The sequence below is a fragment of the Asparagus officinalis genome, chromosome 9, assembly GCF_001876935.1.
Source record: "Asparagus officinalis chromosome 9, Aspof.V1, whole genome shotgun sequence".
Lineage (NCBI taxonomy): Eukaryota > Viridiplantae > Streptophyta > Magnoliopsida > Asparagales > Asparagaceae > Asparagus > Asparagus officinalis.
Genome location: NC_033802.1, coordinates 33669406 through 33691658, shown reverse-complemented (window position 1 = coordinate 33691658; position 22253 = coordinate 33669406). Strand labels below are relative to the sequence as shown.

At 38.8% G+C, this 22253-nt stretch overlaps 1 protein-coding gene across 1 annotated transcript; it reads left to right on the top strand.

Moving 5' to 3' along the window:
* LOC109823635 lies at window positions 10183-21627 on the top strand. Its single transcript, XM_020389920.1, has 3 exons — window positions 10183-10500; window positions 20254-21019; window positions 21180-21627. The coding sequence occupies exons 1-3, from the start codon at window positions 10207-10209 to the stop codon at window positions 21605-21607; spliced, it is 1488 nt and encodes a 495-aa protein (XP_020245509.1). The 5' UTR covers window positions 10183-10206; the 3' UTR covers window positions 21608-21627.

Below are 22253 nucleotides of genomic sequence, written 5' to 3'. Positions count from 1 at the left end.
ACATAGATGCTAGAAGATCTAGTCTGTATGACAAAGCTCCAATACGCTTCAAAATACGGAATGGTCCAATATATCTTGGTGCAAGCTTTCCTCGCCTCCTGAATCGCTGCACACCTTTCATAAGCGATACCTTTAGTATAACCAAATCCCCAATCTGAAACTCTAAGGGTCTTCGCCTCTTATCTGCATAGCTCTTCTGCCGACTCTGAGTGGCTAGAATCCGCTCCCTGATCAATGCTACCTTCTCAGTAGTCTGCCTCACAAGCTCTGGCCCAAGCATCAAACTATCCTCCGGCTCTGCCCAACATATCAGTGATCTACAGGGTCTCCCATACAATGCCTCATACGGAGCCACACCCATCATCGCTTGATAACTATTATTATAAGAGAACTCTATCAATGGAATATGATCTTCCCAGCTGCCTTGGAAGTCAATGACACATGCCCGCAACATGTCCTCCAACACCTGATTCACCCTCTCCATCTGACCATCTGTCTATGGGTGGAATACACTGCTATAAGATAGCCTGCTGCCAAATGAGTCCTGAAAACTCCTCCAAAAATACGAAGTGAAAACCGATCCTCAATCCGACATGATCCTATATGGAACTCCATGAAGTCGAACTATCTCCCGAATGAAGATCCTCGCATACGCCTCAGCTGTATATATAGTCCTAACCAGAATAAAATACGCTGACTTCGTCAACCGGTCCACTATCACCCAAACAGAATCATTCCCCTTCTTCGACTTCGACAACCCTACAATGAAGTCCATAGAAATATCCGCCCATTTCTACTCATGGATGGGTAAAGGCTAAAGTGTTCCTGCTGGTCTCTGATGCTCTGCCTTCACCTGCTGATAGGTAAAACACTTAGCCACATACTCTGCAATCTCTCTACACATACCACTCCACCAGAAGTGTCTCTTCAAGTCCTTGTACATCTTAGTGGTCCCTGGATATACTATGTATCGAGTACGGTGCACCTCATCAAATAACTCCCTCTTCAACTCTGCACTGGCTGGCATAACCAATCTACCATTCATCCGTAGACCTCCATCTGCTCCAATGGTCCAATCAGCCTTAGGCTTTTTAGAAATCTTCTCCTTTCGGATTTGAATCCAAGAGTCTTCCAGCTGAGCTCTGACTACTCTGGTACTCTAAGATGGCTGCACTGACACAGCTCCCAAAAATGCACTGGTACCACCAACCTCAGGTCTAAAATCAAACTGGCTAAGGGTGAGAAGATCTTGATGTAATGAGCACCTCAAAGATGCAACCTGATGTCGATGCTTCCTACTCAAAGCATCCACTACGACGTTCGCTTTCCCTGGATGATACTGAATCGCGAACTCGTAGTCCTTAATAAACTCAATCCACCTCTGCTATCTCTGGTTGAGTTCCTTCTGAGAGAAAAGATATTTCAGACTTTGATGGTCTATGAACAACTCAAACTGCACTCCATATAAATAGTGCCTCCATGACTTTAGTGCAAATACCACTGATGCTAACTCTAAGTCATGAGTGGGATAGTTCTGCTCATGCATCCTCAACTGCCGAGAGATATATGCTACTACCCTCTGAGTCTGCATCAAGACGCCTCCTAATCCTGTCAATGATGCATCTGTGTAGACGACGAACATCCTGTCGCTGCTCGGAATAGTCAAAACCAGTGCTGTAGTCAACTTAGCCTTCAATGTATCAAAGGCTTTCTGGCACTTTGTGCTCCAAACAAACTGTACACCCTTCTTCGTAAGGCGTATAAGTGGCATCGAAATCTTCGAGAAGTCCTGGATGAACTTCCTGTAATAACCTGCTAATCCTAAGAAGCTACGAATCTCCGTCACCGTCTTCGGCGGTTCCCAATCAAGAACTGCTGTAACCTTAGCTGGGTCTACTGATATGCCCCCTCTACTGATGACGTGGCCGAGAAATCTGACATCTGAAAGCTAAAACTCGCACTTGCTGAACTTGGCATATAACTGGTGCTCCCGAAGGGTCTGCAAAGCTAATCAGAGATGCTTCTCATGATCTGCCTCCGATCTCGAATAAATGAGGATGTCGTTAATGAAAACAATCACGAACTGGTCCAAGAAAGGATGGAAAACCCAGTTCATCAAATCCATGAATACCACGGGTGCATTGGTCAACCTAAATGGCATGATCATGAACTCGAAAGATCCATATCGAGTAAGAAAGGTGGTATTTAGAATATCCATCTCCCGAACCCGCAACTGATGATAACCAGAACGAAGATCAATCTTTGAGAAGAACTACGGTCCTTGCAACTGGTCGAACAAGTCATCAATCCTAGGTAGTGGATACCTATTCCGGATAGTGACCTTGTTCAACTCTCTATAATCTATGCACAATCTCATACTACCGTCCTTCTTCTTCACGAAGAGGACCAGTGCGCCCCACGGAGAATGACTACGACGAATAAAACCCTGAGCTAACAACTCGTCCAACTAGGTTTGCAGCTCCCTCATCTCAGCTGGTGCCATGCGATAGGGTGTGTGGGATATCAGGGCTGTGCCCGACTGCAACTCAATACAAAACTTAACCTCTCTCACAGGAGGTAACCAAGGTATGTCCTAAAAGACATCCTGATAATTCGAGACAACTCTAGTCTCCAACAAATCAGAACTCTGATCCCGTCGCATTAACTCATCGATGAACGCCAGAAACGACTACGCAAAACGGTTACCCTGAGAAGTGGCCACAATCATCTCGGACCCATCGAACGCTAGCAACTTGACTGTCTTCGCAAAGCAGTCAATATTAATATGGTAGGGTGACAACCAATCCATACCAAGGATGATATCGAACTTGGACATATGCAACACTATCAGATCGACTATGAACTCGGACTCGTCTAAACTAACAATACATCTCCTACAAACACTCTCTAAAAGCGATACCTCTCCTAGAGGGGTGGAAACTGATAAATGGGTGTCTAATGGATGAGCTACGAGCTAGAGTCTAACCATGAAAGCATACGAAATGAAAGAATGCGAAGCTCCCGAATCGAAAAGAATACGGGCGGGAAAGGAATTCATGAGGAACGTACCCTCCACAACTGCTCCGCTAACACCATGATCACGGGGAACCACTGCATATACTCTGCCTATGGCTGAAGACTGCTCTACTGCTGGTGCTGGAGAATATGGGACAATCTGCCCCTAGGGAGCCTCCTGGACTGTTCGAACCTGCCTCTCTGTCCTCTGTGTTGCTGGCGGTGCCTCAAGCCTGTTCTGCTGGCCCTGACCTCTGTCCTGCTGTCGCTACTGCTGCTGGTTCAGACCCCTGCCCTGCTGGGCTCCTGCTGGTGCACTACGACACTTATGTTCGACCTTATGATAGTTAAAACACACTCCCTAGAACTTGCGCTACTGATGCGCTCTCTGATCCTGTTGGAGTCCCTTCTTATGAGGACCTTGCTGCTACTGCTGGGATCCGAAAAAATGCCTCTTGTTCTTGCCCTTATCTCCTGTGTGCCCTACCTTGGTCTTCCCTTCCTTATCCCTCTGAAACATGGCAGTCTCAATCTCCTGTGAGGTGGTGGCTTCTACTACCTCTCGAACTAAATAGAACTTCCTCGAGACGAGGTATCGACGAAGATTAAAGTGAAGCCCTGCTAAGAACATCTGAGCCTGGCGCTCTCCTGTCTGCCACATTCCTATGAAATGCAGTAACTCCATGTACTTGCTCCCAAACTCTACAACTGACATGTCCCCCTGAGTCAAACGGGACAACTCAAGTTCCTTCCCAATCCATGCTACAGAAGAAACATACTGTGCATCAAAGAAGTAAACAAAATCCTTCCAAGTAAGGATCATCCGCTGCTCTAATGGAAACTAGAATCGGTACCATCTCCCGGCATCCCCCTTCAGACTGTAGAACGCCAATCTCTAGTTCTGGACCGAATCCACATTAAGTATATCGAGGATGTTACTCACATCCTCCTTCCACTTATGGGCTGCAAGAGGATCTGCTGACCCCTGGAACTCTGGTGCTCTCATCTTCTGGTACCTCTCTACCAAGCGGAGCCAAGCCTCTTGCTTCGTGGTTCTGTCTTGTACCACTAGTGAAATAGCTGCAGGTGCTGGTGGGATAACTACGGGTGCTACCTCTGGGTCTTTCTCTCTGATTGGGATGGTTTGTATTCCCTATGGTGGAACTAGTGGTGGTGGTGGTGGTAGTGTTGGTGGCGCGATATGACTCGCCACAAGCTCCTGATTTGCTATCATCCTAGCTACGATGGGAGCCATGAGATCTGTCATCCGGGCAATAAGAGGAGCCATGATATCCACCAAATACTGAGGAGCCTGCTGTGGCTCGGGTGGAGCCTGCTGAGGCTTTGCCTGAGCGACTCTTCGAGTGCAGGGTTTGCCACGTCCTGCCATATCTGATCATAAGAAAATAAAAGTTTATTAGTCAAAGTAGACATATATACATACATAATGTATCACAGTACGATTTTCACAACATATCGTATTCACGCATATACTTTAAACAAAAATAGTTGTAAAAAAAAATTCTCAAAATTTTAAGATATATGCATATACCGTCCTCACTCATACTAGGAAATTCCTATCGGACTCTATACATGAATCCTAAGAATCTCTATCCTAACTCCACGACTCGACATAGGAAGATCCTAAGGATACTGAAAACCTGGCTCTGATACCAACTGTGACGCCCATGGGTTCACACAAGGTTGCAGTCCAAGGTGAAACCAAGAATATCAAACCTACCATGCATCACACCATGTAATAACATGTTTCACCATCACAATTACTATCTCTCTAGTAGAGTCAATAAAAGGTGTAGGTACAAAAGTAAGTAAAAGATAATACAGAAATGAGTCAATAAAAGGTGTAGGTACAAAAGTAAGTAAAAGATAATACAGAAATCAACAGATGAAATAATAGAGATCAAATTAATATTTCATCATCTAGCATACTGAAGTACAAGTCAATGTCTGAAATAAATAAACTGAAATACTCAACAAGTCTCAAATACAAATATCTGACAAGAGAAAATAAGGCACACAGCCATTACAACTTCTAGAATAAAACTCTCAAATGTCTAAACAAAAGTCTGTTGTGGAGCTCCAAAATAAAACATAGCTATAAAAGGCAGCTAAACACTAAAGTACATCGCCATCAACCTGCGACTCTCCGGACACCTGGCTCGTTACCTGAAAGAGGGAGGGACAACGAGCGTCAAAGTGCTACCAAGCAACATCACAACCAACCCTAAGGGAAAGGGCTCGTTGTATAAGAAAATACAAATTTATACATAGAATAATCATATCATTACTCCTAACAAATAAATGGTTTTAGTATTTAGGAAACTACAACACGAGCGTAGGTACGTTGAGCGAATAATCCAAACAAGGAAACCCTCATGTATATACCTTATATCTCAAATTGTAAATCCCTAAATACCGAACCCAAAGTCTAATACAAGAACAATAAAGAAAAGAGACAACCTATTACATTACGTAAAACAAATGTCATGTCTAAACCACACGAGTGTCATGTCGAAATCACATAAGTGTCATGTTCGTGGACTAACCAATATCCAACACATGGACTGATTTGTGAATGTCCAACACGAGGACTGAAATAGATTATAGTCCAACACGAGGACTTCAATAGATTATAGTCGAACACGAGGACTGTGTATATAAAACATGGAATGCAAATGTTAAAGGTATACATATCCTACTCTTGCACGTGTCTCAATGTACAGATCTAAGCTTGTGACAAAACATGCCATCTTACATGTGTAGATGAAATCAACAATACTGTAATTTATACCCGATAAATGAGGCGACTCCTCGTACTCAAAATGATAAACAGTACACTCGGAAATATATACACTATATATATACACAGCAGGTGGATAAACAGAAACAGAAAAGAAACTACTCGTCAGTCGACTCACAGTTGACTGGGATCATCAATCGACTCATGGTCGACTGGGATCACCAGTCGACTCATGGTCGATCGAAAGAAGAACAAAACTGAATCCTGACAGTCGACTCACAGTCGACTGTGGTCATCAGTCGACTCACAGTCGACTGGGATCATCAGTCGACTCAAAGTCGACTGAACAGAGGGGTTTTCCCTATTCGTGCATGCTATGATATTTGCAAAAAATTCCTCTAAAAATCAGATTTTTATCAAACACAAACAATATATTATCAAATCTAAACATATGAGACAGTGGAAAATTCTTATAAAACATGAAAAATGAAATCTTGCATGTTAGATCTAACATTTAATCCCTAAACATGTATGAGAGCAATTAATCAAAATATGTTAGATCTAACATTTAATCCCTAAACATGTATGAGAGCAATTAATCAAAATAGAAACTCGTTTTTAAATAAATTCCATCCCTAAACATGTATGAGAGCAATTAATCAAAATAGAAACTCGTTTTTAAATAAATTCCCAGATCTGGTTTCATCAAAAATTCGTTGGTGAGGATTTAGAGATCTGAAACACATGATTTTTAGCATCTACACTAATAGTAACATCGATTTATACTTAAAAATAATTCTTAGGCTCAATAAACCTTATCAAAAATGTTTAGAAACTTTTAAAAACATGGGAGAGGGATTGGGCGAGATGCTACTCGCCTCTGGTGTGTTGAACAATGCCTGGATCCGCGAGAGAACAACTCCCTTCGCTGCAAACCACAAGAAGCTGCTGAAAATCCCCGAAAATCTCCCAAAAACGCCCATAATCCAAAGCTAGGGTTTTAGAGGGGAAAGGGGGCTAGGGTTTCTGGGGAGAACTGATGAAAGGGTGACTTTCTCGGGTAAATGAGATAAATACCAACAGTTAAAACTCGACCCGGAATCCTAAACAGACGCGAACTGGAAAATCCTGAAATCAGCCATCAGTCGACTCATAGTCGACGGAGCAAACTACATCTCTGCCTGTGCATGATTTGCAAATTGGCAAAACTCAACCTCAAAACTCAAAACACTAGTTATCATGCACAACCATGACATAAAGACATTTATCATAAATAAACATTATTTTTCACTAATAATCATATATAGACAAATTAAAGAACCAAACTAGAAAAATCATAATTATAAGCACCTTCCCCGGCAAACACGCAAAAAATATGATATGGGGTAAATAAAATAAAGTTATAAGTGCACAACTATTAAGTTATAGCATAGAAAGATGTTGATCCTATGAGGAAGGTATTGTATAAAATAATCTAGATTGGTTCCTAGAGATATGTGTGGACAAGTAGGAGTGAAAGTGTGGATGTATAAACGGCGAATGATTAGTTATAAATAATAGAAAACTAGACCAAGAGGGGAGAAAGAGAGATGAAGAAACAATAGAAAAATGAAATCAAGAAAACAAATAAAAGAAAATAAAGAATAAAATGGAAGAACAAAATCAAAAAGAAAAAAATCATAACAAGTAAAAGATGCAGAAAATCAACTAGAGAAATGAGGAGTGTAGAATTTAATCCGCTTATTGAATTTATTTAGGATTTATGAACGACTCTCTTTTTATCATATTTTACTTTCAATTTATTAAGTATAGACTATCAAACTACTTAAGAAAAATATAGCATATCAAATTATCATCCAAGTTAAATCAACATTAATGGAAAATAACTAGATATTAATTCTAGAATTCATAAGCATAGCTTATCAAACAACTAAAAAAATATAGATTATCAAATTCTTCTTCTACTAATTAGTTCTTCAGTTGATTATCCTAAATATAATTATTTTAAGCATAATAGGGCAATCCGTAAAGTATAAAAGAAAACAAATTAGTCTCGTACAATTTTAGATTTCTTATAAGATTTTAGTTACACATTTTAGAAAATAAAAATAAAGAAACAAAATTCAAACTAGAGAGCATGAAAGAAAGAGAATAAAAAAATAGATGCTAATTACAAAACTAAGAATAGCAAAAAAAAATAAAGATCTAAATTATGAGTATAAAGAAATTCTAACTATAACCATAAAAATATAAGAAAGTAAATCTATACTAGAAAATAAAAATATAATAAAATAATAAAAAATATAAAAGTAAATCCACTCTACAAGGTATCAAAATAAATCTAATCTACCAAAAAATTAAAAAGAAAATATAATCCTAAAACATGAATAATTAAAGCAAGTAAATAAAAGAGAAAAAGAAAATCTTACATTGCAAGGGGTTGGCCCCTTAAAAGTAGATCATCATCTTCATCTTCATCAATCAACAAAGTGAAAAAAAAGAAAATTTTGAAGAGGATAAATTTTTTTATTAATTACAAATAAAGTTTTACAATTTTTGATGGACTTCTCAATTAAGAGTAGCCCTCCTCTTCAAATAGAGTTTAACAAAATTTTTAATACTCAAACACTCATTTCTATCCATATTTATAGAGTATTACAATCAATATTACCCTTGGATCAAGCTTAATCCCTAAGTTATACAATTTTAGTGTTTGATTTGTAACTTCTTTCTATGTATCGATACTACTATTGATGCGGGTATCAATTCCGGTATCGATACCACTATCAATATATATAACTATTGATATAGGTGTCGATACTATTATTGCTAGTGGTATCAATACTGGTGTCGATACTAGTACAATAATCTGACATTTCAGATGGCTTCGTCTCGTCGGGATTGGCATTTTTCATATATTATATGTTAGATTTTACATTATGGATTGGGAGATAATGTTGTTTCTTTGTGGATAGTCATCCTAAATATGAATTTAATTTAATTTATTTTCATATTGGATCCTTGCTTTTTCGGCTTCTATAGGTTGCTTGACTTGATCCTGTGCTTTAATAAAATGTTAAAAAATAAGGAAATTTGTGTTCTTTTTTTATCTCTTATTTCCTGAAGATTAAGAGAAAAACACATTATTAGTGATATATTTATTTAAATAAAATAGAATATGAGGATATAAAAGTGTAATAAAATGTGACTCTATATATATATATATGAGATATTTTATGGATCAAATGGGTGAATAAATACTATTTACGCAGGAGCTCTTTTAGGAGATTCAATCAAAAGCAAGGGATTCTTGGTGCTGGAAATAATTGCTGAAGGTTAGAGATAACTACATATTGTTATGGGGTCTATTCCAAATGTGAAGTAAAAGATAAGGGGCTATGCCTTTTAGGTACTCTCTCCAGACATTGATTTTTCATGAGCCAATTGTTGCTCAATCTAATGTGAGTTGGTATAAAATTGCATGGAGTAACCTTCATGTTCCTAAGCACTCATTTGTTGCTTGGCTTGCATTATATAAAAAGTAACTGACACTTGATAGGTTAAAAAAATTTGGTGTTGTGACTGCAAATCTTTGGATGCTCTGTCAACACGCTACGGAAAATAATGAATACCTTTTCTTTTCTTGTATGTACTCATGTGATGTTTAGAACAATCTTATGGCATGGTTGAACTTAAGATTTAGGAGTAGTAATTGGATGATTCAGCAAATGGGGTAGTCCTTCAATAAAGAGTGTGAAAAGAGCTTATTTTGCAGCTGCATTTTATTTGATCTGGTTTGAAAGGAACAGGAGAATCGATGCAGAGGGTGTCGAAGCGTAGCTAATTTTATGAAGAGGGTTAAGGATCATACTTATGTATATTTTCAAGTCGAAACCCCTGATAATTATCGTGCTTGGGTTAATTCTTTATGTTAGGTGGGGATGTTGGATAAGAATTAAACTTGTAATAATTTATTGCTTCTCAGTATTGAGATTTTTATTTTGCTTGTGTATTGTTGGGAATGCTTATGCAATGGTAATGAAAAAAAGCTTTTATTAACAAAAAAAAAAGATTTTACAGAAAAGATACATGTAACATAGCAATAATTAGTAATTAATTATAGCCAACTATATTCAACAAAAGATACGTGCATCATTAATGCCAAAGATAAGATTAAAGATATAACTAGCATGTGTTAATAACTAAAACCATGACAGTTCAGAAATTTGGTATTTGTTGCATGCATCTTATCTATCTATTTATACAACCTCCCCGTCGTTCTCACTAGTGATCAACAGTGTTGCCAAACCATGAAGCTCTCTTTACTTCATACTTCTCTAATTCTCTTCTCCATCCCTCTGCAAACGCTAATTCCACAGCCCACATCAGCTCTCCCTCTTTCAACGTCAGGCCGATGGATTATTGACGATATGACAGGTCAACGGGTGAAGCTTGCATGCATAAACTGGGCGGCTCATTTGGAGCCTATGGTGGCCGAGGGGCTGAACAAGATACGTTTGAATGAAATGTCAATGGTAATACATGTAAATGGGTTCAACTGTGTCAGGCTTACTTGGCCACTCTACCTCGTCACTGATTCCTCCATGGAACCGGCCGTCACCGTCCGTCAGTCCTTGCTCCGACTCGGCCTTAATTCATCTATCGAAGGAATCTTAGAATTCAATGATTGGATATTAGATCTACCCCTCATTCAAGCTTTCAAGGTGAGATGCCCTTATTATGTTTATGCAAACAACATAGCTAACTGGTGTATACAATGGCTGAGATATAGTTTTGTATCAGTGGTGGTCTCATATAATTAATGAGTTCATTGGCAATTTCTTGGATTATCTTTCCTGTTGTTGTCCTATCCTAATTATAGTAGCGTTGTAAGTGGTAGACGCACGTAAAAGTAAGTAAAAAGTTTCAGTAAAATAAGAAATTAATCTAGTGGTTTCATGTGACACCACTACACTATGTAGCCATGCCAATTAGTATATAATTCATGTTAATATATGCCTCCCATCTTTCGTAGGATTGTATGCCTGAGACTTATTTTCATGTCAAAGTAGATAGAAAATTTACTTAGCATATTTTTCACTGTATAAAAAAAAGGAGAGACCATTATTAGTCATAAACTTCTACTTATTAAGTGACAGGTTGGCATAGGCTTTGAGTAAAAATTGAGAATGAGTATTATACATGGGAGATGTGGTAGGTAAAATATTTTGTCTTTAGTCACCACCCTCTATTAAACAATGGACATTTATCACTTGTAGTCCTCTCAAGGATCCAAATCCATATTAATAATTCATGATTTTCTATGTAGGACTAAAATATCATATTAGCCTTAAAAGTAACATCCCCTTACCACTTTGGCCTAAAAAGGGGCAGCGGCATCACTTTGTCCTAAAAAGTATCAAATTGACAACACATAGGCCTTTCCAATAGTCGGAGGTAGTATTTAGAAAAACTTTAAGGGAAATTTTCATATATATATAACTTGAATCTCCAATATTTTAGGATTTACCCCTCAAATTCCAAAATATGTATAAAAAAACTTCTCTCTCCCTCCCTTCCCATCATCTTTTCCCTCCTCTTTCCCACCATCTCCCTTTCCTTTTGTCCTCCTGATCCTCAACCCTTCTTTCTCTCTCCCACTCTCTTCCTTCTCATATCCTCACTTCTGAGGAGATTGTGTTTTTGAATATTGGAGAGTGCAGAGTGAATGGGTGAAGCAAGGAGGGAGATAGAGCGGGAGAGAGGAAGAGGAAGAGGGGAAGGTTAGATTTTTTTTGTAGAATGTTTAAAGTGAGGGACTGGGAGTAGATGGAGCAAGAAGGGAGAGTGAGTGGGAGAGAAGAAGAAGTGGGAGAGAGGAAGAGGAGAAGAAAGGAGAGGAAGTGGGACAGAGGAGGCTAGGGATTGAGTGTAAAAGAAAAAGAAGGAGATGATGGGAAGAAGGAGGGAGGAGATGATTGGAAGGAAGAAGTTTTTTACAAATTTTGGAATTTAAGAGAGGGTTTAATCCAAAACATATAGAAGATTGAGTAGTCTGTATGTAACATTGCTTTAATATTTCGCTTAAAAATTTTCTCCGGCGATCAAAAAGGCTTATGTGTCACTAATTTATCACTTTTTACGTCAAAGTATCATCGATATCACTTTTTTTCAAAAGTGATATAGATGTGTCATTTTTTAGACCTATTTGATATATTAGATGCTTGAGTAGTCATTGCTTGTTGTTTAGATTTTAATATATGTGCGATTTTTGAAATCATAATCTTGGTTTCCTTATTTGGAGAAGGTAATCACTCTAATATGCTTATGTATATGCTGTTGCGCGTCGGCGGAAGCGTGCGCACAAACCAAACGAGTTGTTGAGCAATTAGAGGAGAACAACTAACGAGTGCAATTCACAAAAGAATGACCAAAATCACACACAAACAAAGAAATTTATGTGGTTCGGCAAATTGCCTACGTTAACAAGGAGAGGATGGGTAGATTTCACTATATGGAGGAGAAAACAACGAGTTATAACTCACACAAACTCTCAAAATAATCCTAACCAAAGATCTCTCACTCCCTCACAAATAATCTCACTCTAAAAGTGCTCAAAAAATCTAAATTCTCTGATTAAGAAACCCTAGAAAACGTGTTTCTTTTTATATCAAAATCCAAATCAAAACCAACCAGGAAACCAAATCAGGCCCAGTAACCCGATATCGGTCGACTAATGATACCTCATCAATCAACTAATCAATGTGCATCGGTCGACTGATGAGGGTCCATCAGTCGACCGGTCAAAACACCAATTTCGCAACCCTATAGGTGCATGTTGTCAGTCGACTAATCATGATCGATCAATCGACCGACCCGAAACTATAATTTTTTTTGGTCGAATCGGTCGACCGATCAGACCTGATTAGTCGACTGATGAGCCTCCTCTTGTTCGTCTTATTTTTCTACACCGTTTTTTAATAATTCTCCACATCGGCAAAGTGTTCTCAAAACTGAGCCGACACCAAAATGAGCACCAATGCGTCGTCTCTTCAAATCTAGCTATACCAATGTAGTTGCCTATGTACTCCCTCTCCCAAGGGATCAAGTCACCCGTAGTTCATCCAAATGACCTTGAAAGGCCTCAAAAAGCACAAATCCATAACAAGCTTCTATAATGATCAAACTTGTTACTCGGGACCACCTTCGTGAGCACATCTGTTAGATTATCTTTTGTGTGGATCTTCACGAGCTCCACATCCCCATCTTAAAGAACCTCTCGGACGAAGTGATAACGAAAGTCAATGTGCTTCATCCTCGCATGGAAAACATGATTTTTCGCCAAATAAATAGTACTCATGCTATTATAATGAATGATGACGGATCGCTGCGAAACACCAAGATATTCCAAAAGTCCTCGAAGCCAAATCGCCTCCTGTATAGCCTGCGTAATCACCATATACTCTACGTCCGTCATTGACAAAGCTACTGTAGACTGCAAGGTGCATCTCTAACACACCGTGTATGGGTTAAAGTGAGCACATATCCCGTCGTCGACTAGCGTTTATCCAAATCTCTAGCATAGTCTGAGTCAACATAACCAATAAACAGCTACCCACGACTATTGTCCCGCTCAAACACCAAACCAATATTGAGAGTACCTTGAATGTACCTCAAATTCCACCTCATGGCATCCCAATGATACGGACCTGGATCGTACATGTATCATGAAACCATGCTAAATACCTGTGAAAAATCTAGCCTTGTACATACCATAGTATACATCAAACTTCCCACTCTGCTCGCATAAGGAGTCTTTGACATCAACTCTCTATCTTCAACTGTCTTCGGTTAAAGGTCAGCTGAAAGTTTCAAATGGGCTCCCAAAGGTACATTGACTGGCTTTGTCTCCATACTCACATTGAACCGCTGTAGCACCTTCTTCAAATAAGCCATATGTGTCAAACAAATTCTGCCCTTATCTCTGTCTCTGCCGATCTCCATCCCTAAAATGTGCTTTACTTCACCAAAATCCTTCAATCTCCATCCCCAAAATGCTTTTTACTTCACCTAAATCCTTTATCTTAAACTCGCTCAAAAGCTGTATCTTCAACTCATCAATGGAGGATCTGGAAATACAAGCAATCAACATGCCATCGACATAAAGCAATAAATAAATGTATGCACCTCCATTCAACTTATGATATTACACACAAGGATCAACTTAGCTCCTAATGTACGAATGGTCGAGCATAAACCCATCGAACCGCTTATACCACTGTCTCGAAGATTTCTTCAACCCGTATAGCTATTTCTTCAATCTACACACTAATTTCTCATTTCGTCCAGCTCAAAACCCCAATGGCCGAGTCATATAAATTTCTTCATCAAGATTGCCATAAAGAAAAATTATTTTTACATCCAACTGATCCAATTCCAATCCATATTGTGCCACCAAATCTAGCAAGACCTGAATCGAAGAGTGCTTCACCACCGGAGAGAACACCTCATTATAGTCAATGCCTTCTTCCTGTGCGTAGGTCTTTGCTACCAACCTAGCTTTGAACCTCACTGGAGTGTCCTGAATGTCCTCCTTCTTGGTATACACCCATTTGCAACAAATTGTCTTCCGCTCCTTTGGAAGCTCGACAAGCTCCCATGTGTCATTCTTCTGAAGAGAGTTCATCTCCTCCTGTATAGGTTCCTGCCTCAAATCAGCCTCTAAACTCTGCTCAGCCACTCTGAATGTAGTAGGAACCATCTCATCGATACTCTCCGCCGGAAGTGCATATGCAACCGCTGTATCTGTATACCTTGCTGGCAATCGTATATCTCTCCTGGGTCTCCGAACCACAATTGAATCTTAAACCTGAGCCGTTGGTCCCTGATCTTGCTCTGTCATAATTGTATCCTCCAAATAATCAATATGCTTGTCTGGCATCATCTCAGTTGGTACTCTAATGGATATGGTTCCACGTGGACTATGTGGAGCTACATCAATCTCCACCATCTACGATGTCTTCTCTGTTGGGGTGCTCTCCACCTAATGAGAGCTAGAAAGCTTCAAGAGCGAAGTCTTATCAAAAGTGATGTCTTTACTCAGTACAATCTTCTTTTCAACTGGATCTCAAAGCTTGTATCCTTTAACACCATGTTTAAATCCCACAAATATGACATTCCTAGCTCGATGCTCCAATTTATCTGTCTTCACATGATAAAATATAGGGCACCAAAAAACCTTGAGCTGATTATAGTCGTGTGCTGGCTCTCCTGACCATATCTCCATAGGGCTTTTTCCCTCAATCGCAGATGAAGATAGCCTATTAATGAGGTAGCTCGTATATAAAAGTATCTCAGTCCAAAAGATCTTCTCCAAACCACTCTATGATAACAAACAACAGATCTTCTCCAGTAAAGACCGATTCAACCTCAATGCCACCCCATTCTGCTGTGACGTATGACTAACTGTGAAGTATCTCTCTATGCCCTCATCTCGACATAGTTGCAGAAAGGGGTTTGAAGTATACTCTCCACCGTTGTCGGATCTCAACGTCTTGATCTTTCTCCCTATCTACAGTTCCAATCTACTCTTCCACTCCACAAATATCTCTATGACTTCACTCTTATGCTTCATGGTGTACACCCAACAATGCCTAGAACAGTTATCATCAAACGTGACGAACCAATGTCGACCACCAAGTGATGTCGTCTTGGTGGGAGCCCAAACATCAGTGTGCATGTAGTCTAAGATGTCGATTGTCCTATGAATGGCTATCCCAAACTTCACTTTAGTCTTCTTTCCAAGAATACAGTGCTCACAGAATTCAATCTTCCTACTCTAAGCTCCCTTCAATAGCCCTTGCTTGCACAATGCCTGCAGTGACTATTTTTCTGTGTGTCCCAATCTGTAGTTCCAAAGTCTACTCGCATCCGCCTCTGCAATTGCTAAAGCTACCTGACCAATCTCGGTGTTACCCTTTAGATAATAAAGATTCTTACTATGTACCGCCTTCATCACTACCAAAGATCCCTTAGTAACTTTTGCTACAACATTCTCAAAAGTCACATTGAATCCCTTTGCCTCTAAAGCGCCAACAGGAATAAGATTCTTCTTCAGCTGAGGAATAAATCTCACTTTATTCAACTCTCGAACAACTCCATCGTGCATCCGAATCTTGATGGTACCTATCCCATGAATGTCACAGGACTAATCGTTTCCCATGACCACCACACCCCTATCGAGCTTCTCAAAAGATGCAAACCAATCTCTCCGGGGAGTCACATGATAAGTAGCACCAGAATCCAGCATCCAATCCGATGCATCAGCATGGATAACCTCTAGAGTAATCAATAGAGAAAAGCATGAATCATTTGAATCATCACCATCTTTAGCGACATTCACCTCACTGGCCTTCGGCCCCTTCTTCTTTCTATTCTCTTTCTTTTTGAGCTTTGGGTAATCTCTCTTCCAATGTCCTTGTTATCTGCAAAAGGCACACTGGTTCTTTGAAATCTGTTAGTGGCCTCTAGACTTTGACCTGCCTTGATTACCACCTGTTGGATATGGACTCCTTCCTCTCGTCAACAAGGCCTCTCCTAAAGTGCTAGCTCTGGAAGACTCTTTATCCTTCCCCCTCAAGTCAAAAATCGTCAACGCATTAGTCACTTCACTATAGGTGATGAAAGATCTACCGTTCAATAAAGTAAGCATGAAGGTATCATACTCCTTATCGGGTAAGGAGCCTAACAATCGCCTTGTACTCATCCGATATCTTCTCATCCACATTCGCCATGTCCGACAACAACTTTGTGTAGTTGTTCATATGACCTGCAATCAAGATACCCCATGACATCTAGAATTTGAACAATCTTCGCAACAAGTTCAACCGATTCTCAACACTCTTCGTAAGATACTTGTTATTGAGAATCTCCCACATCTTCATTGCAGACGTCACGTTGATAACATCGTACTTTAACTCTTGTTTCAAACAAGATCTAATCACCCCACAAGCATTCTGAATCATCTTGTCCCATATTGCCTTATCATACTTCAGTGGCCTCTCATGAGTCATAATAGTCTTTTCCAAATTTTGAGCATTCAATGGATCTTGTACATCACTCATCCACAACCTAAAGTTGATCTTGCCGTCATACTTCACAACACTGATCTTCGTATTCTGAAGTGCAACCTGAACTGTACTCGTCGTACCCTTGCTATTTTCACCACTATCTCCTGCCATAGTTTGCTAACTCTGAATTGTAGAGAAAAGATTCGAACTTGATAGATTTGTAAAATTACCCGACTTGAACCCTAGATTGGATTCCAAATGAACTCCCAACCACACAAGGAAGGCGAGATCTCTAACGGCAACTCGCAATGCTATCTCCACCGAAGCCTAAAACTCCAAGCTCCAAGCTTCCAATACCGAATTTCTTCCACCCAAACCAAACCCTAGGTTTGAAACCCTAGAGCTTTGATACCAATTGTTGCGCGTCGGCAGAAGCGTGCGTACAAACCAAACAAGTCGTAGAGCAATGAGAGGAGAACAACTAACGAGTACAATTCACAAAAGAACGGCCAAAATCACACACAAACATAAAGATTTACGTGGTTCAGCAATTTGCCTATGTCCACGGGGAGAGGATGGGGAGATTTCACTATATGGAGGAGAAAACAACGGGTTACAACTTACAACTCACACAAACTATCAAAATAACTCTAATTAAAGATCTCTCACTCCCTCACAATAATCTACCTCTCAAAGTGCTCAAAACAATCTAAATTCTCTGATTAAGAAACCCTAGAAAACATGTTTCTTTTTATATCAAAACTCAAACCAAAATCAATCAGGAAATCAAATCAGGCCCAGTAACCCAATATTGGTCGACTGATGATACCTCATCAGTCGACTAATCAATGTGCATCGGTCGACTGTTGAGGGTCCATCAGTCGACTGGTTAGAACACCAAATTTGTGACCCTGTAGGTGCATGTTGTCGGTCAACTGATCATGTTCGGTCAGTCGACCGACCCAAAACTCTTATAATTTTTCTTGCAGTCAAATCGGTCGACCAATCAGACCCGATCAGTCGACCGATGTACCTCCTTCGGCACGTCTTGTTTTTCTTCGCAGTTTTTCAACATATGCAATGTTGAATTGGTGAATAAAAAGTATATTCATTGACAAAAAAAAAGACAGTAACCAATTAGTTGATAGTGTAGTCTAAGTTTTAGTAGTGATCAAAAGATGCATGTGAGTATGAGTTGATTAATATGTTATTTCACTTTGAGTTTTTTCAAAAATCTGATGTTTATTATTTTAATTATATTTTTATTTTTTCTAATTGTAGTTTTAAATATTAATTTTCTCAAGTTTGATTTAAGACAGAGCAAGTTTCTCGTAATTTGTTACAATTAAAAGACATAAAACAAGAAAAATTAATAAATTTGATTATCTAAAGAAACCCCCAAAACATATAACATAAACATTTTAGATTCAATTTTGCAAGATGTGTCTTGGATTCAGTTAAAAGTATAAAAATTAACCACGGAACGTGGGGGTGTTTGATTTTAAATTTGTAGAAAAATATAATATTCAAGGAGCAATTAACAAAAACAATACTTATAGAATTTCATGCAAATTGAAATGGTATAAAAATCAACGTAATTATCTACTTCAAGAAATCCAATGAATGACGATTCATCCGATTAGGTATTTGCAATTTTTTCACTGATGTATTAATAAATTCAGTACAAACAGAGGATATGCCATTAAATCATACCAACTTTAGACAAAATAACTAATATGACTAAGATAACTCAGATCTCAAGAAAATATTTCATAACCCCTTCCATACGTTAAATAGTTTATTTCCACAAATGTTTTGCAGATAACAACCCCAAACTTGTTAATTCTATTAAATCAATTGAAGATTGTCCACTTTAAACCCCTCAAAGTAACACCATTAAATGTTAGTGTCAGTACGTGATGGAAAAAGGCAAAAATATGTCTTCTCCTAAAATATTAGTAGAAATGATAAAAAGAGGATATTTTTGAGTTCAGTTATTTTCTCCCTTTCTTGCTTGCTTGCGAGGGATGCAACACATGTTATACACTTCAGGGGAATGACATCAAGGGTGTGCTTGGCAAACTCTCTCATAATTAGTCAAGATTGATCCTGGCCCAACTTTAAGGTAAACTAGTTCTTTTTTGAACTAAGGGAGGGGTGGTTCAAAAAAGAACAAGTTTTAGGCCTCATTTTTGGCCCAACAAAAACTAGGTCAGAGCTTGTCTAGTGTTTGCGAAAAAAAAAGAAACCCCCAAAACTGGATTATGTGCGGTCCTTGCCTAGTTTTAAGGATTTGCTAAACACAACTCAAGTCAGAGTGTTAAATCGAAAATTAATATTCAAGATATTAATGAGAATAGAAGAAATTTAGGGTGGTTATGTGCAAAATTCCTCAAAATTAAGACGATTTTGTAAAATTAAAATAGTTAAGAGGGATAATCTGAAAAAGCAATTGACCTTTTAAAGCAAGTTTTCTTTTTGAATCTACTCAATATATTATTCTAACTGTCGTTATTATCAAGTACCCAAAATTTGATAAATCACTACTTTGAAATAAAGAAAAACCGCCTTCTTAGCTTTCTCATTCTCCAGCTTCGCTATATTGTTCGCCTCCAGCGTCATCTTGTCTGTCCTCTACCCCTCCGTTTTCTGTGTTGGAAACATCGATGTCAATGAAGATCGAAACATTAGGTACTAAAATTGGGTAATAAGATTTTTAGAAGTGTCGCAAATCTAGTCAGTTCAATGTGTGATGTTTAATCTAATGAAGCTCAATGTGTGACGATCAATTAAATCTAATGAAGTTATAAAGTAAGATTTAGTTTCACATTAAAAGGTAGTCTGTAGGTGGACATATGGTTGAATGTGTTTGGATTAATGAATCAATTAGATTAAATTATTTTTAGTCAATTTGAGTCTAATTAAATATATTAGCAAAGTCCATTTTGATTCATGTGCATTTGCACCCGAGCGAATAGGTATCAGGGACACGGGCATTTTGATACTCACTTTGTTTGGGGGACTCTGTTACCATAGGTTGTGACTGAAGGGGGAGCGCATCTTGCAAAATATTTTATTAGGTGGTGTACATAGTCGAACATAACTTAGGTTCTCTTGGATGTACATGCCACGACTTTTGCTTCTGGTGTTAATTTGTTTGTCTACGAAAATGTTAAGGTGACATGCTTTAGTAAGGTATTAGCGCTGAGTTGGATTAGCTGAATTTGAGCTAACATGCATGCATATTTCTGATTATGTCACATTCGTTCATTTTTCGATGAATACATAATGGTAAACTGTGGGTTCCTAAAAGACAAGAAAGACAATTGGAGTAAACTTTCTACTACTAAAAATAGAAATGGAAACAACTCATTTCCTATTATCTTACCTTGAACTGATATCATGCAGGCTGTGGTATCAAACCTTAGAAGCAACAATGTAATGGTGATACTAGACAATCACATAACCAAGCCAGGCTGGTGCTGCAACTACCATGATGGCGATGGCTTCTTCGGGGATGACTTGTTCAACCCTAGCGAGTGGATCTCAGGACTGACCAAAATGGCAGGAATGTTCAAAGAAGACGACAATGTAATAGGCATGAGCCTAAGAAACGAGCTCAGAGGTCCAAGACAGAATGTTCCAGACTGGTACAAGTTTATGCAAATGGGGGCTGAGGCAGTGCACAAGGCGAACTCTAATGTTCTAGTTATACTATCGGGACTTGACTTCGACACTGACCTAAGCTTCCTCTTGAATAAAAAGGTCGATGTATCTTTTACAACCAAGTTGGTGTACGAGATGCACTGGTATAGCTTCACTAACGGTGACACCTGGGACTCTAATTTGAATGATGCTTGCAGTTTTGTAACTTCCAGAGTGATGAGCAGAGCGGGATTCTTACTAAGTCACGGATGGCCCTTGTTTGTGAGTGAGTGGGGAGTCAATCAAAAGGGAGAAAACAATTTTGAAAACCGATACTTAGATTGTTTTCTGGCATTTGCAGCTGAACATGATGTGGACTGGGGTCTTTGGGCATTGCAAGGGAGTTATTATCTCAAAGAAGGAAACGTTGATGTGGAGGAGTTCTATGGTTTTAATAATTTTACTTGGAGGACACGGAGGAATATTACATTCTTCAATAGGATCTATAAACTGCAAACTCCCTTCCAAGGTATTGGTTGTCATAATGTCTAATTCTCTGAAACCTTATGCAATTAGTTCACTTGTGTGATTACATTAACTGCATATAATTATCAATCAAAAGTATATCTAAATCCATTAATGTTAATATAACTTTTTCTAATATTGTATGATTGAACTTCATGGTACAGGTCCAGGACTCAACCATGCGCTCCATACAGTACTCTACCATCCAGTAACTGGGTTGTGCGTCAACCCATTTGAGTCATATAAGTTGCAGTTAGGCTCCTGCAACTCAGCGAAAGGGTGGAGATACACGAAGGAGAAAATGATCCAACTTCAAGGAACAACCTTATACATGAAACAATCGGGTCAAGATGGGAGCGTGATGCTTGTAGACTATCATACTGACCCTAGTTTGAAATGGGAGCTGGTATCTACAACAAAAATGCACATCTCTTCACAGAGTGAGACTTATTTGTGCCTGGATGTGGGCAAATTTAACAATACTCTCGTGACGAGTCCATGCAGGTGTCTTAGTAAAGACAAAGACTGTGGCCCTCAGGATCAATGGTTCAAGATGATTTCCAGTAATAGACCAGTAGTGGAGCAACTATAACATATTAGCATTTGGAGAGAATGTAGAGAATGAAATTGGAAATAGTTGATGAATGGAAAATAAAATCAATCAATTTAAACAAATAAGGTTCTATGTACCTACCTATGCATGCATTTTGGCTAGTTGCAAGAAAATGGATAATAAAAAAATATTAAGAAACCAGCGAAGGTAGATATCAACAATATGGATAGATAAAATTCTTAAGAGTTTGATCTAATAGGTGATTTCTTAGGGTTGTGATAGCAGGCGATCTAGATCTTGTTATCGTGTTCCTTGCTGAGGAAAATTGGGAGAAAATGTAAAGATTCAATGAAGATGAATGGAGAGCAAAGCCTAGTTCAAAGTTCATCTCTAGGTTTAGAGCTAGAGGATGGATTATATGATGGTGTTTTGGGATCTCAATGAATGGGGACTACAGGACCGATGGGAGCTCGTAAGAAGATGTTGGGAAATTACCCAGATTTCCCTAGTGTCAGATTTAAGAGAGCGAAAAATAAAATACGCAAAATTTGGGGACACGCAAGATTTACGTGGTTCGGCACAAAATTGCCTATGTCCACGGACTGCTGCAGATCTTTCACTATTTGGAAGAAATTTTACAAACACTCTCACAAATTTCTCACACTCCCAGCTTCACTCAGAAAAT